Genomic DNA, 12773 nt, shown 5'->3' with positions numbered 1-12773 from the left:
AAACCGTCATTTTCGAGGCGTGCCACCAAAAATCCTTTCGTGGCATAGGTTGCCGGGCGCTGCTCTATAGGTAGGTATGATTTTGACTATTGCAAGGTTTACCTGTGCCCAATGGTCTATCATTGATGACCTCTAAACTGGCTGGTGTTATGCAGAGAAGGAAGCAGTCTACTTTCAACTCAAACTGATTAAATGAGTTTTAATTGATTTAAGTTTTGTACTATTCCATTTAAGTTGTTTCTTGCAACCTGGGTTTTGTCTTCCGGAATCTTCAGACACAATAAATGCACACTGACAACGAATACTGTTAATTCTTGGTTAGACAATAAAAAAAGGCAAAAACCAACTCACTATTAATATATTCAGTATCAATTATCATTGCTCGTAAACAATGGAACTAGGTAGTGTGTTTTTAATAAAATTAGCTAATACGAAATGTCAATAAATATACCTACCTACTAAATAAACATTGTTATGCTATACTTAATCGGTAACTGTATGCATCAACTGTGGCACCAAAATGTCAGGTTTTAAGAAGTTGTAGTAATTAGTTAAACATACAAAGAAATTATAGTTATAATAGGGTTGCAAAAATGACTCAAATCGAAAGAAAATTAAATCAATTAGAACTCAAATTTCACAAAGTACCCTCATTTTGATAGTATATATTAATTTTTGATATAATGAGGTTTACAGTTAGGAACAGAGCGTTGGAGCGAAGCTTGGAGCACTGGAGCAATGGGATTTTTGGGAGCACCGAAAATTTGTAGTGCTCCACTGCTCCCGATGTTTTTTTATTATTAAATTTTCATCCTAAAATCCAATGAAAATAGTATATTTTGACACTTTGCAACACTGGAATTATTTGAAATATGGCAACACTGACGAGTGATAAATAACCTCACTTATTTGACAGAAGCGGCAAATAATGAGAGACGATTTGCTGCCGGAACGAACAAATTTTGTTTAATAATGAAAATGACGATTATTTTAAAACTACTTCTTTTTTTAACATTTGTATACAATATATTATTATAATACTTATTACTTGGTCCGCTCCAACGCTCTGGTTAGGAACACGATGTGAACTTTATTCATTAATACAAACACCCACGATGGCCGTGCGGCTTAACCTTTTAAGCCTTTGGCGTCGTGGGTCCCAGGTTCGAATCCTGGGTCTGGCAAGTATACATATTGTTTTTCAATTTGTGTATGAGCCAGAGTATGGACCTAATAGATTGAGCAAGTGGCCGACATCCATTTCTCGTAAAAAACAAAATAATACAAACCTTCACCCTGTGGTGGCCCATATGATCCTATTAGGATCGGACATGGGCGAAAAAAAAACAGTCAGTTTATACATATAAAATTGAGAGTAGAGAATGAATGCTTAATGGACATAGCGTAGATTGGTTCTTGCATTGAAAGCAGAAATAGGTGCCATGAGTGTTTGTGACAGTGTAACAGTGAGTGAAGTATTTTTTTTTTAAATTTTTGATTTTAAGAATTTAGATAGGTAGGTACTCGACATGATGTTGATGAACGTCTAAAAATGTTAAAGGTCACTTGAAATTGAAGACTGTGGTACTCTTGCTTTGGTGCATCTATTTAGAAAGAGCTATTCCTAGTCCTCTTGACCTTCGACCTGATCAAATATCATGACGTTTTCCAGGTTGCAAATCTTCCTACAGGCAGTAATTAGAGGCTCCGGCGAAGGCAATCCGAGAAGTCTGCCCTGCCCTGAATTCATTGATGATGGTCATACTCATAGGACAAAAGGTAGCATTTGTAGTTATATATTCTGCAGGCCAGTATTTTCATTGTAAAAGTTTCTGCATTGGCCCTGCCTCCTGCACCGCCACTGGTAATATTATTAGTATTATCAATGAAAAAAGTTGGAGGTGTAGATTATTGAGGGATTGTATATTATTTAAAATTGAATATTTTTAGATGCTTTTTATCATTAGAATATCCTGTATTTCTGGAATAAAACTTACAGAATTTTCATTTGGTTTTGAATTGACACATCTTTCTAATCTTTGGTCAACCAACAACCCTTAGATTCAGGATTTTCTCCCATTTATATCGATATTTCTGTTATCTTCTAGCTAGTTTAAGTAGGTACCTATTAGGTTAGTATTGCTACTTGAAGTGTTGATAAATTTAATGGCTTAATAAAGCATTAACAATACTTACTTGCATAGTATATTAGTACCTAGTGTTACCAAACGAAAAAGGGAGGCCCTGGCGCGCGATAGTTTCAAATTCCAGATAAACAATTTAACAACAAAAGTATCCGGCTCCCCTGAGGAGGGTTTGTAACCTCTGACAAGGCTAAGTAAATTATAACACCCTCGATGGGCAAAAACAAATTGTGCCAGCCGGCGAAACGACAAAAAAATCACCGTTAGGTTTCGACCCGGCCGCACGACTTCCCCTCACCCCACAGCCATGGCGGTCCGTCTCACGTCTCCTTACCAACCAACAGGCTTTTTGGAAAAAAATATTCAGGTTGCAATTACCCCTAAATAAGTCGGACGTGGGGAACTCGTTTCTCGCGGTTGTCAAGAAAAGCCGGACAATATGTTACCCTAAATTGATATCAGTGCATCCCTTTTACCGATAGTGTGTTAATATTAATTCCCATAATTATCCCGGAACGCGCATCGTGTCCCCGACCAAGTGCCCCGACGTCAATCTCGCCGGTGTGTAAAAACAAACCCGCTTTCGAAATATCGGCGCCGTGTGAAGTGAAAGTTCCCGGCATATCGTTTCAAAAAGTAATGGTTGTCATAATTCAATATTGCCAAGACTTCCTTAAGTGTAATTAATGATGTAATTCAATCAATGCCTGTATTAATTAATGTGAATAAAGAAAAAATAGTTCCACGTGGAACTGTCAAACCAAAGAGGTGTTTTATCAAAATTATATCCCGTGATGTCCACACCCCAACTGATGTAATGCTGATGTAAGGATCCCACTAGCCTACATGTGGGTCCCTCTTCTCCGTATTACTAGGTATATGGGTACTAATTGCTAGTAAGATTGTAGACACAATTATTCAATTTCTTTAAATTATAATGTACGAGGGTGGGTCAATAAGTCCTTAGAAAAGCCGACAGGTGGCGTGACTAGTACTGTAAGCGGTTTGTTTTCATGCAGCGGCACTACCGATTCAGTATGCTGCGAAGTTTCAATCAGATTGGTCGGGTTGTTGTGTTTCTCGTACATTTAAAAAAAAAAATTGCTTGTTTACAAAAAATAGAGAAAATTGAGTTTAGAGCTGTTATTAAACATTTTAATATAAAAGGGTTAACAGCAAAGGAAATAAAAAATGAGTTGGATTTAGTTCACGGCATATCTGCTCCTTCACTTGCAACTATTTATAACTGATTAAATGAATTTAAACGTGGTCGTACATCAACAAAGGATGAACCACGCTCAGGACGTCCTGTAGAGGTGACTACACCAGAAATGATCAATAAAATCCACGATATGGTGTTAAGTGACCGAAGATTAAAGTTGAGTGAGATAATTGAGGTTACAGGGATCTCAAAAGGTAGCGTCATTTCTATTTTACATGACAAATTGGGCATGAAAAAAATTTCTGCAAGATGGGTGCCGCGTTTGCTCACAGTCGATAATAAACGCAATAGGGTGGTGGCCTCTAAAGCCCTGTTGTCGCTCATGCAACGCAATCGGGATGAATTTTTTCGTCGCTTTGTGACTGTAGATGAAACATGGATACACCACTATACTCCCGAGACGAAAGAACAGTCAAAGCAGTGGATTGCGAAAGGCGAACCATGTCCAAAGAAGGCGAAAACCGTAAAATCAGCTGGTAAGGTTATGGCTACTGTATTTTGGGATGCACGTGGAATTATTTTCGTTGACTATTTGGAAAAAGGAAAAACAATAACAGGGGATTATTATGCATCTTTATTGGACCAGCTAAAAAACAAAATTGAAGAAAAACGGCCTCATTTAAACAGGAAAAAAATCCTCTTTCATCAGGACAATGCCCGTGTTCACACATGTTTACGATCAATGGCTAAAATTGAAGAATTGAAGTTCGAATTGGTCCACCCACCGTATTCGCCAGATTTAGCCCCCAGTGACTTTTTCCTTTTCCCAAACTTAAAAAAATGGCTAAGTGGACAACGTTTTTTTTCAAATGAAGAAGTCATCGATCGGACAAATGCTTATTTTGAGGACCTTCCGAAAACTTTTTTTTCTGACGGTTTAAAAAAAATTGAGAAACGTCTAACCAAGTGTATTGAGCTCCAAGGAGATTATGTTGAGAAATAAAAAAAAAATACAAAAATAAAAACTGTTTTAATGCTTTTTTCTAAGGAATTATTGACCCACCCTCGTATCTTGCTTAAATAATACGATCATGTTCGGTATGTACGCAGTTATTGAAGAGCTAACTGCTGCGTAAAAAGAATTAAAAAAAAATGGTAGGTTAATAATTATTCATATTGCTTTGAACTGCTTTGATTTTTTTAAAATGAAAATTTGCGGTATTTTCAGTGTAAGTACTACTATAATACTATACTATACTATAGGGGAGGGCAAACTTTTTGGATGGAGGGCCAAATTCATGAATTCAAAATGACCGGCGGGCCGCAAGTAAAATACCATTTTTAGATATACACTATTTATTATCACGAAAAATAAACATTTCAAAAAAAATAATGAGAAGAATGAAACTGTTGTTTATTTTTTTAAATTCAGGTGTTAATTTTGTAGTTGATATTCTTAAAACTGCTTGTAAATGGGCATCGGCGATATTTGATCGTATAGAATTTTTATTGAGGTTCATGATCGAAAATATTTGTTCACATATATAAATTGATCCAAAAATAACGAACATTTTTCTTGCATAATCTTTAAGTTGGTCGAATTTGTCTGAATTAAGGGCATGGTAAAATTTGGAGATTTCTTCACGACGATGCAATTCTCTTAAATCAGTGTCACACTGCAGATCAATGATCTCAAGTTGTAGCTTTGTCGGTACACTATCAATATCTATTGAAATCGATGTTCAACGTAGAAAATAGTGGTTACATAGTGTGAGACGAGACGCAAGGAAGACGTACTGAGATAATGCATTTACGAAATAACAAATTCTTCAAATTTTTCATCTATTCGTAATCAGAAGTACAATTAATGATGGCGGGCCGCAAAAAAATACCTGGCGGGCCACATGCGGCCCGCAGTTTGCCCTCCCCTGCTATACTACTATAACAGTACTTTAAAATAGTGTATGTATGTAATTAAAATAATATTTGATATTATTATGTACTATACGGTTGGCAGCACTGCACTAACGGGTTTATATTTTATTTTTAAGTTTTTCCTAGATGAATGACAGATCGTTTTGCACTGCGCATGCGCAATTTCGCTTAGTTTTCGGTAGAGATGGCGCTGATGGATAATAGATTGTTTTGCACTGCGCATGCGCAAGTTCGCTTAGTTTTCAGTAGAGATGGCACTGATGGATGACAGATCGTTTTGCACTGCGCAAGTTCGCTTAGTTTTCAGTAGAGATGGCGCTGATGGATGACAGATTGTTTTGCACGAGTCCGTATCGTGTATGATTGCAGCGGCTATAATGCACTAGCCTTTTTAACAAGAACCTAAATTCAAATAATTTCACATCTTAATTATTATGGTAGTTAGGTTAATTACAAGGTAATTGAGTTTGGAAGGAAATGAATCATTAAACCCACATTAGCGGATAATATTATATAATATTAAGAAATGGTGAATTTCATGAATATGTTTCTCAATCTATAATAATTCAAGTGTACAGTTGAAGAGCATATTGTTATGACACATTTTAATGACATAAACTGGCAATGCAATCTCGTAAGTAGATCAACCTGAGGACTAAACATTAAAGAGCATTGGAAATTATCATACAGGCTATAAACAAATGTCCATTTCTTTCAGGGTAACATGTTTGTCTATGGTCTACATTCACGTTAAACTTGACACTCTTGTCAATGCATAGGAATCATAAATCAAGTCTCTCCCTGTGAAACGCCGGACGAACGAATGAGCGCCATAAGCAACGCTTGACAAAAACCGTCGCCCTTAAAAGTCATTGACTTTAAAGTCTTTTATCAACGATATCTCAGTTTGACATTTGTGTAACATAACATCGCACCGTGAGTGTAAAACCAAGACATGTGCGAAAGACATATTTTGGAGATATTAGGGTTTGAAGTCTTCGTTTTGTTAGGAAAAAAAGTTCCAAAAAAAAACCATACAGTAAAACCTCGTTAGTAAGAACACTGATAATTCGAAATTCGCCGTAATTTGAAATTTTCCCGAAAAAAAAGTCCCTTGAACATTATTTTCATATAAACCATACCTTTAATTTGAATTTCGTAATTCGAAATGATTTCAGAATCCTGGCATATAAAAATATTCAAAAAAACAAAATAATAAAGTATACTACGAGGGTGGGTCAATAATTCCTTAGAAAAAAGCATTAAAACAGTTTTTATTTTTGTATTTTTTTTTATTTCTCAACATAATCTCCTTGGAGCTCAATACACTTGGTTAGACGTTTCTCAATTTTTTTTAAACTGTCAGAAAAATAAGTTTTCGGAAGGTCCTCAAAATAAGCATTTGTCCGATCGATGACTTCTTCATTTGAAAAAAAACGTTGTCCACTTAGCCATTTTTTTAAGTTTGGGAAAAGGAAAAAGTCACTGGGGGCTAAATCTGGCGAATACGGTGGGTGGTCGACCAATTCGAACTTCAATTCTTCAATTTTAGCCATTGATCGTAAACATGTGTGAACACGGGCATTGTCCTGATGAAAGAGTATTTTTTTCCTGTTTAAATGAGGCCGTTTTTCTTCAATTTTGTTTTTTAGCTGGTCCAATAAAGATGCATAATAATCCCCTGTTATTGTTTTTCCTTTTTCCAAATAGTCAACGAAAATAATTCCACGTGCATCCCAAAATACAGTAGCCATAACCTTACCAGCTGATTTTACGGTTTTCGCCTTCTTTGGACATGGTTCGCCTTTCGCAATCCACTGCTTTGACTGTTCTTTCGTCTCGGGAGTATAGTGGTGTATCCATGTTTCATCTACAGTCACAAAGCGACGAAAAAATTCATCCGGATTGCGTTGCTTGAGCGACAACAGGGCTTTAGAGGCCACCACCCTATTACGTTTATTGTCGACTGTGAGCAAACGCGGCACCCATCTTGCAGAAATTTTTTTCATGCCCAATTTGTCATGTAAAATAGAAATGACACTACCTTTTGAGATCCCTGTAACCTCAATTATCTCACTCAACTTTAATCTTCGGTCATTTAACACCATATCGTGGATTTTATTGATCATTTCTGGTGTAGTCACCTCTACAGGACGTCCTGAGCGTGGTTCATCCTTTGTTGATGTACGACCACGTTTAAATTCATTTAACCAGTTATAAATAGTTGCAAGTGAAGGAGCAGATATGCCGTGAACTAAATCCAACTCATTTTTTATTTCCTTTGCTGTTAACCCTTTTATATTAAAATGTTTAATAACAGCTCTAAACTCAATTTTCTCCATTTTTGTAAACAAGCAAATTTTTTTTTTTTAAATGTACGAGAAACACACAGCAACCCGACCAATCTGATTGAAACTTCGCAGCATACTGAATCGGTAGTGCCGCTGCATGAAAACAAACCGCTTACAGTACTAGTCGCGCCACCTGTCGGCTTTTCCAAGGACTTATTGACCCACCCTCGTATTTCATGCGCCAGTCGTTGACAGACTTTTCTTAAAACATCAAAAATTACTTATTTTATGAAGGTAATAAAAATAATCCTGACATTTTATAACCCAATTTGGTAGGCACATCTATGATCGGAAACAAAATTAATGAAAATCAAAATTTTTATATTTTCCCCCCATACATTTCATATTTCGTAATTCGAATTTTTTTTCGATTTTCAGTCCCATGGAATTCGTATTAACAAGGTTTTACTGTATTTGGTTTATATCTACATTATTTTGCATGTTCTTTCAGTTACTTCACTTTTACATTATCAAGTTCACGACTTTTGCAGTTGTTTCGCATTTAATCTCGAAATTGAAAAATTTTCACATGCTTGGTTTTACACTCACGGTGCGACATGTTCTTCTCATATACTCATGAAAAAAAGCATCATGATACTAATTTTCAGTAAATAAATTCAAATGTTCCGCCATTCATTTGTCTACATATCGGCCAAAAATATATTATTGAATCTCGACAACGGATAATACTCGAAGTATCTGGTGAGTCATGTTGAAACACTATCGCATGTATGTGTCAAAGTGAAGATTTCAGGATAACACTACTTTTTCGGAGAGGGGTTTAATTACTATATTACAATCATTCGATTGTAGGTATTTATTGTAAAAGTCCATATTTATACAATGAAAATATTTAATTTCTGTACACAACATTGAATATCGACAGAATTAATTATATACATACATCATAATATTAAAACTTAACGTAAAAAACACATTGAACAAATAATTTTTTTCCTATATTTAAGGGTCTTGGATTAATTAATTTTTGATTTATTATAAATTTCAAAAACAAAATAAATGCATGTGTTTAATTTTTCCTATTCTTTCGTGGATAATAATAAAATAATTATCAATACATAATTTTCTGTAAATAACTAAGTACCTACCTATCACTAACATACTTGGAAACAAAAGAATGAACTTTAATTTCACTATAGCATTGATTTCCTTTGGGAAAATAATAAAATAAATTGAGTCCTTTTCGATAAAAAAAATAAACTTTATTAACAAAAAGCATCCAACCTTTGTTTTTGACAAATAAAGCACGGAGGTCTCCTCCTTTGGGGAGGTGGGGATATGTTCAGTCGTATTCATGATTCTTTTCCTCGGGCATCACTCGCCGGCAGTCAACCTGTGAGTGATGAGATGTACCCATCACCCAGATTTTAACTTCACACGAAATGACACAATGACTGCAGTAGAATGATATTAAATTTTACATTAAACTTGCCGATAACTAAGCAGAAACCTTTCAGAAGAATCAGCAGGCTTTTGATGATGATATCATGGAAATACACAAATTAAGAAATGATACGACCGGTTCAAAAATAGCCGCAATTTGGTGGAGCGACTTAAGTTCCGGTAGTGGTAAATAACAGGGACATTGATCATGTGCGGACTTTGGTTGGTTGTGCAGGAGCGTCATGTCACTGTCCGAGAAATTTCGGACAAGGTAAGCGGCAAAGATTTAGCCTTGCGAAATTCGTGATAAAGCTGCTAATGTTGAAATAATAGTACATCTGTCTGCAAGTCTCGCACGACATGCTAGACTCTGCAAACTTATGACATGGCTCCTTGTGATTTTTGGCAGTCCTCAAAGTTGAAAATATCTTGATTTGATCATGAGAAAATATAATGCAGAATGCGACAGCCCAACTATACTCTATTTCCAAAGAGGCGTTCCAGAAATGTTTCCAACAATAATGGTACTGTTAGGAGAAGTGTATGCAATGCCAAGGAAGACTATTGAAAGGGATTAAGGAGTCAAACCTCCGCATTAGTAATTATTGTATCTTTCCCGGCCAAAGGTTTGATAATTTTTAAACAAAACTTGTAGAACTAGCAGTAATGGATAAAAGCAAAAATAATTTGATAGAAAAGAATGAATTTAATTAAATGAACATTTAAAAAATTATTATTAAAAACTAAAAAATAATTTGAAATATATTATAAAATAATAAATATTGCCTATAAACAAAAATTTACAACTATTTGTTATATCTAATAGTACATTTTTATAAGGTCAAAAATATTCTTGATCCAGGTTATGGCAGAACTCGGAGAGGAATTGCAGAAAGAGGTTGAACCGGCTGTCTGATGATGAAGGGCGTCTTTTTTCGGAGACCAATTTGATGCAGTGGGCAAGGTTTTGAAGAACATTCTAAAAATATGAAAAAGAAATATTTGGTAAGAAACCAAACACAAGTATGTAATGTCAGCGAAACAATAGTCTGGCAATATTGTTCTACAGAGTCGACCTTTGGATTGACAGATGATTGACGGTTATATTTTGTAAATAAAAAGGTAAATTACTATTTTCGTCGATGGAGCATAGATGGGCTTCCACGGAGTTGAGGTTATAGAAACAGAATAGTTGTTAACCATTCGCCTAACCCACCAGATTGTTGCTCTGGATCAAACAGACTTTGAAAAAGAACATGTGGTTTTGTCCAAAGACAGAATTCAAACTGGATTTATAAATTCGATATTAGTTAATACAATATTTTAGTAGCTCATTGGGTCATTTTATGATCTATGAGATGGCACCACAATTCGTCAAGTATAATCGCTGCTGAGATGTACAATTTTTAATCAGATTTGACACATAGTTAATTTTGAATAGCCATCTGAATCATACAATTTCGTATTTGTTGCACCAATGAAAAAAACAAGTTCCATGGCATTATCAAACGTATTTATTTGAAGAATTAGCAGTAGCATGGATCAAAGAAACAGTTGACCAGTTTGTATATCTGGGATCGACCATCAGTGGAAAGGGTGTGTGACGTTGCAGACGTCACCAACGGGCTAATTAACAATCATAATTAGTGGAGAGGTTTTTCTCTCGCGGGCAACACTAAAATCCTGCGGTTGGCACTTCAAGCTTCCGGGTTGGATAAGTGGTGGGGGGATCGATGTCAGGCGATCGAATTTTGTTTGGATCTCCTTTCCTTTTCTGGTTGACCCTTGGGAACGAGAGGACGTTGGGAGGAGCGATTCCCGCTTGGCAATTGCCAAGCGGCTGTAAATACATTTCAATTTCATTTTTTTAGTATTAATTAATTTTAAGTTTTTGTTTTAATTATAACCTCACTCACATGTGGATATTTTGGTTTAAGTTTAAGTTAGTTGCTGAGAACTTATTGTGTTAATATTTTAGTTTGCAGACGCTGATATTGTGTCTTTTGTATAACGTAAATATTTATGTATTTTAACATCGTCGTTTATGAACGGTGGTGATTTTTCTATGGCGTCATGTCGCCATTTTTGTACCATTGACTTTTAATTACATTTTCTTTAAATACAGTGAGGTTAAAATTATCACGGTGTTTCATTTAATTTAATTGTATCCCATAATATTATGTTCTTTTCTTTCATAGAAAAGGCTTTGGCGTCCAATAGAGTCAAGTTTTCAGTGCTCGCAATTGACTCCTGCAGCGGTATGGTAAACATTATCCATCGAATACCAATTGATTTCGATGGTCCTTTCCGTAACAGGATTGGAATTCATCAGAGAGATAGTGTGGAAACCCAGTACCCTGAGCTAGCGGTGCCTGTTATCCACATAGCTTGGATAACAGTGTTAAATGGTGGTCGGATGTTATTTTTCATTTAACAGGTGGATGTGAAGCTGAAATAAGAAGGCGCACACAGATTGCAAAAAATGCGATGACACGCCTTACCACTATATGGAAGGATCGGGGAATTTCGATTGCCACAAAAATGGTGCTTGTGCAAACATTAGTGTTCTCGATATTTCTATACGGAGTCAAGTCGTGGACCCTGAAGGCGAAGGAACGGAAGGCAATTGATGCCTGTGAGATGTGGTGTTGGCGCCGAATGCTTCGTATTTCTTGGACGGAGCACAGAACGAACCAGTCAATCATCCAGAGACTGAAGATAAAGGAACGGCTCTCGACAATATGTCTGAGATGAATTCTGCAGTTTTTTGGACATATTGTCAGGCGCGGACCAGATACGGTATTAAAGAATTAAACATAATGTGAACAAACCTGTGGCCAATCCTGTCTGTACAACGCCAGACATTGTTCAGTGAGCGAGTCCTCTCGAAGAAACTTATTGTCCAATAGAAAAATCAAAAAGTCAGATAAGGTCTCCCACACTAACAATCCACAGGCCGAACTGCTCAAAATGGCAAGATTTCGTGTGCAGAGAAGCGTATCAAAGAATTCACCATCACAAACAGGCAAATCTTCATTGCCACTAATTCTTTCATCTTTAGTCACCTGAGTATCATCATTTTTCATGGAATTATCAGCATCAGTTAACCTTCTATCAGCAATAGATTCTTCACCTTCTCGATTAGAAAGCCTACCGTCTATGCTAGAAGCAAGATAGTTTTCTTCTGATTTCATTTCATCTTGACATGTAACCGTATTGCCTTGCAAAATACTTTCATCTTTTGCTAATACTTTTTCAGCTTTTATATTTTTAGCATTTTTTCCCGCTCTTAAACTGATGCTGACTTTTTTCTCCGGTGACGAATCCGATTTGACAAAATCGTCAGTTTTTTTTCTATCACTTTTCTTGGCCACGCCACACACTAACGCTGTGAATTGTGTCATATCTTCCGGAGTGAAATCCTTGGATTGCTGAATGCATGAACTCTCTTCTGTGTTGCCGGAGTGAAGGCAATTTTTCCATATTGTTTTCAGGGCGTCAAAAAAACCTTTCAGAGTTGCAGGATGTGTAGAAACTGGAAAAAAATCAATCACATTATTTTCAATGGATTATTGAACAATGTTTTTATGGATAAATAATACGAGGGTGGGTCAATAAGTCCTTAGAAAAGCCGACAGGTGGCGCGACTAGTACTGTAAGCGGTTTGTTTTCATGCAGCGGCACTACCGATTCAGTATGCTGCGAAGTTTCAATCAGATTGGTCGGTGATACACCCCTGTTACAGGCGGGCTTCTCCCGGTGTAAAATAATCATTTA

The 12773-nt window shown here is 36.2% G+C and overlaps 2 protein-coding genes across 2 annotated transcripts in view; one reads left to right on the top strand and one right to left on the bottom strand.

Annotated features, from left to right (window-relative positions):
• The window catches only part of LOC147065120 (uncharacterized), a 578962-nt gene that overhangs the window by 532282 nt on the left and 33907 nt on the right, over positions 1 to 12773 (top strand). The gene's annotated exons all lie outside the window — the stretch shown is intronic.
• dlt (codanin-1 like protein dlt) overlaps positions 9711 to 12773 on the bottom strand; it is a 39390-nt gene continuing 36327 nt past the window's right edge. The window contains exons 13-14 of the mRNA XM_085956769.1: positions 11828 to 12531; positions 9711 to 9975 (exon numbers count right to left, since the gene is read on the bottom strand). Of these exons, the coding sequence (XP_085812895.1) occupies positions 9838 to 9975; positions 11828 to 12531 (842 nt within the window). The 3' untranslated portion in view covers positions 9711 to 9837. The remainder of the gene's footprint in view (positions 9976 to 11827; positions 12532 to 12773) is intronic.

The sequence above is a fragment of the Rhyacophila brunnea genome, unplaced genomic scaffold (assembly GCF_057557595.1).
Source record: "Rhyacophila brunnea isolate RB1 unplaced genomic scaffold, BYU_Rbru_1.0 scaffold_6, whole genome shotgun sequence".
In the NCBI taxonomy this organism is placed as follows: domain Eukaryota; kingdom Metazoa; phylum Arthropoda; class Insecta; order Trichoptera; family Rhyacophilidae; genus Rhyacophila; species Rhyacophila brunnea.
Note: the sequence above shows the minus strand (reverse complement) of the source record. Positions and strands in the feature narration are given on the sequence as shown.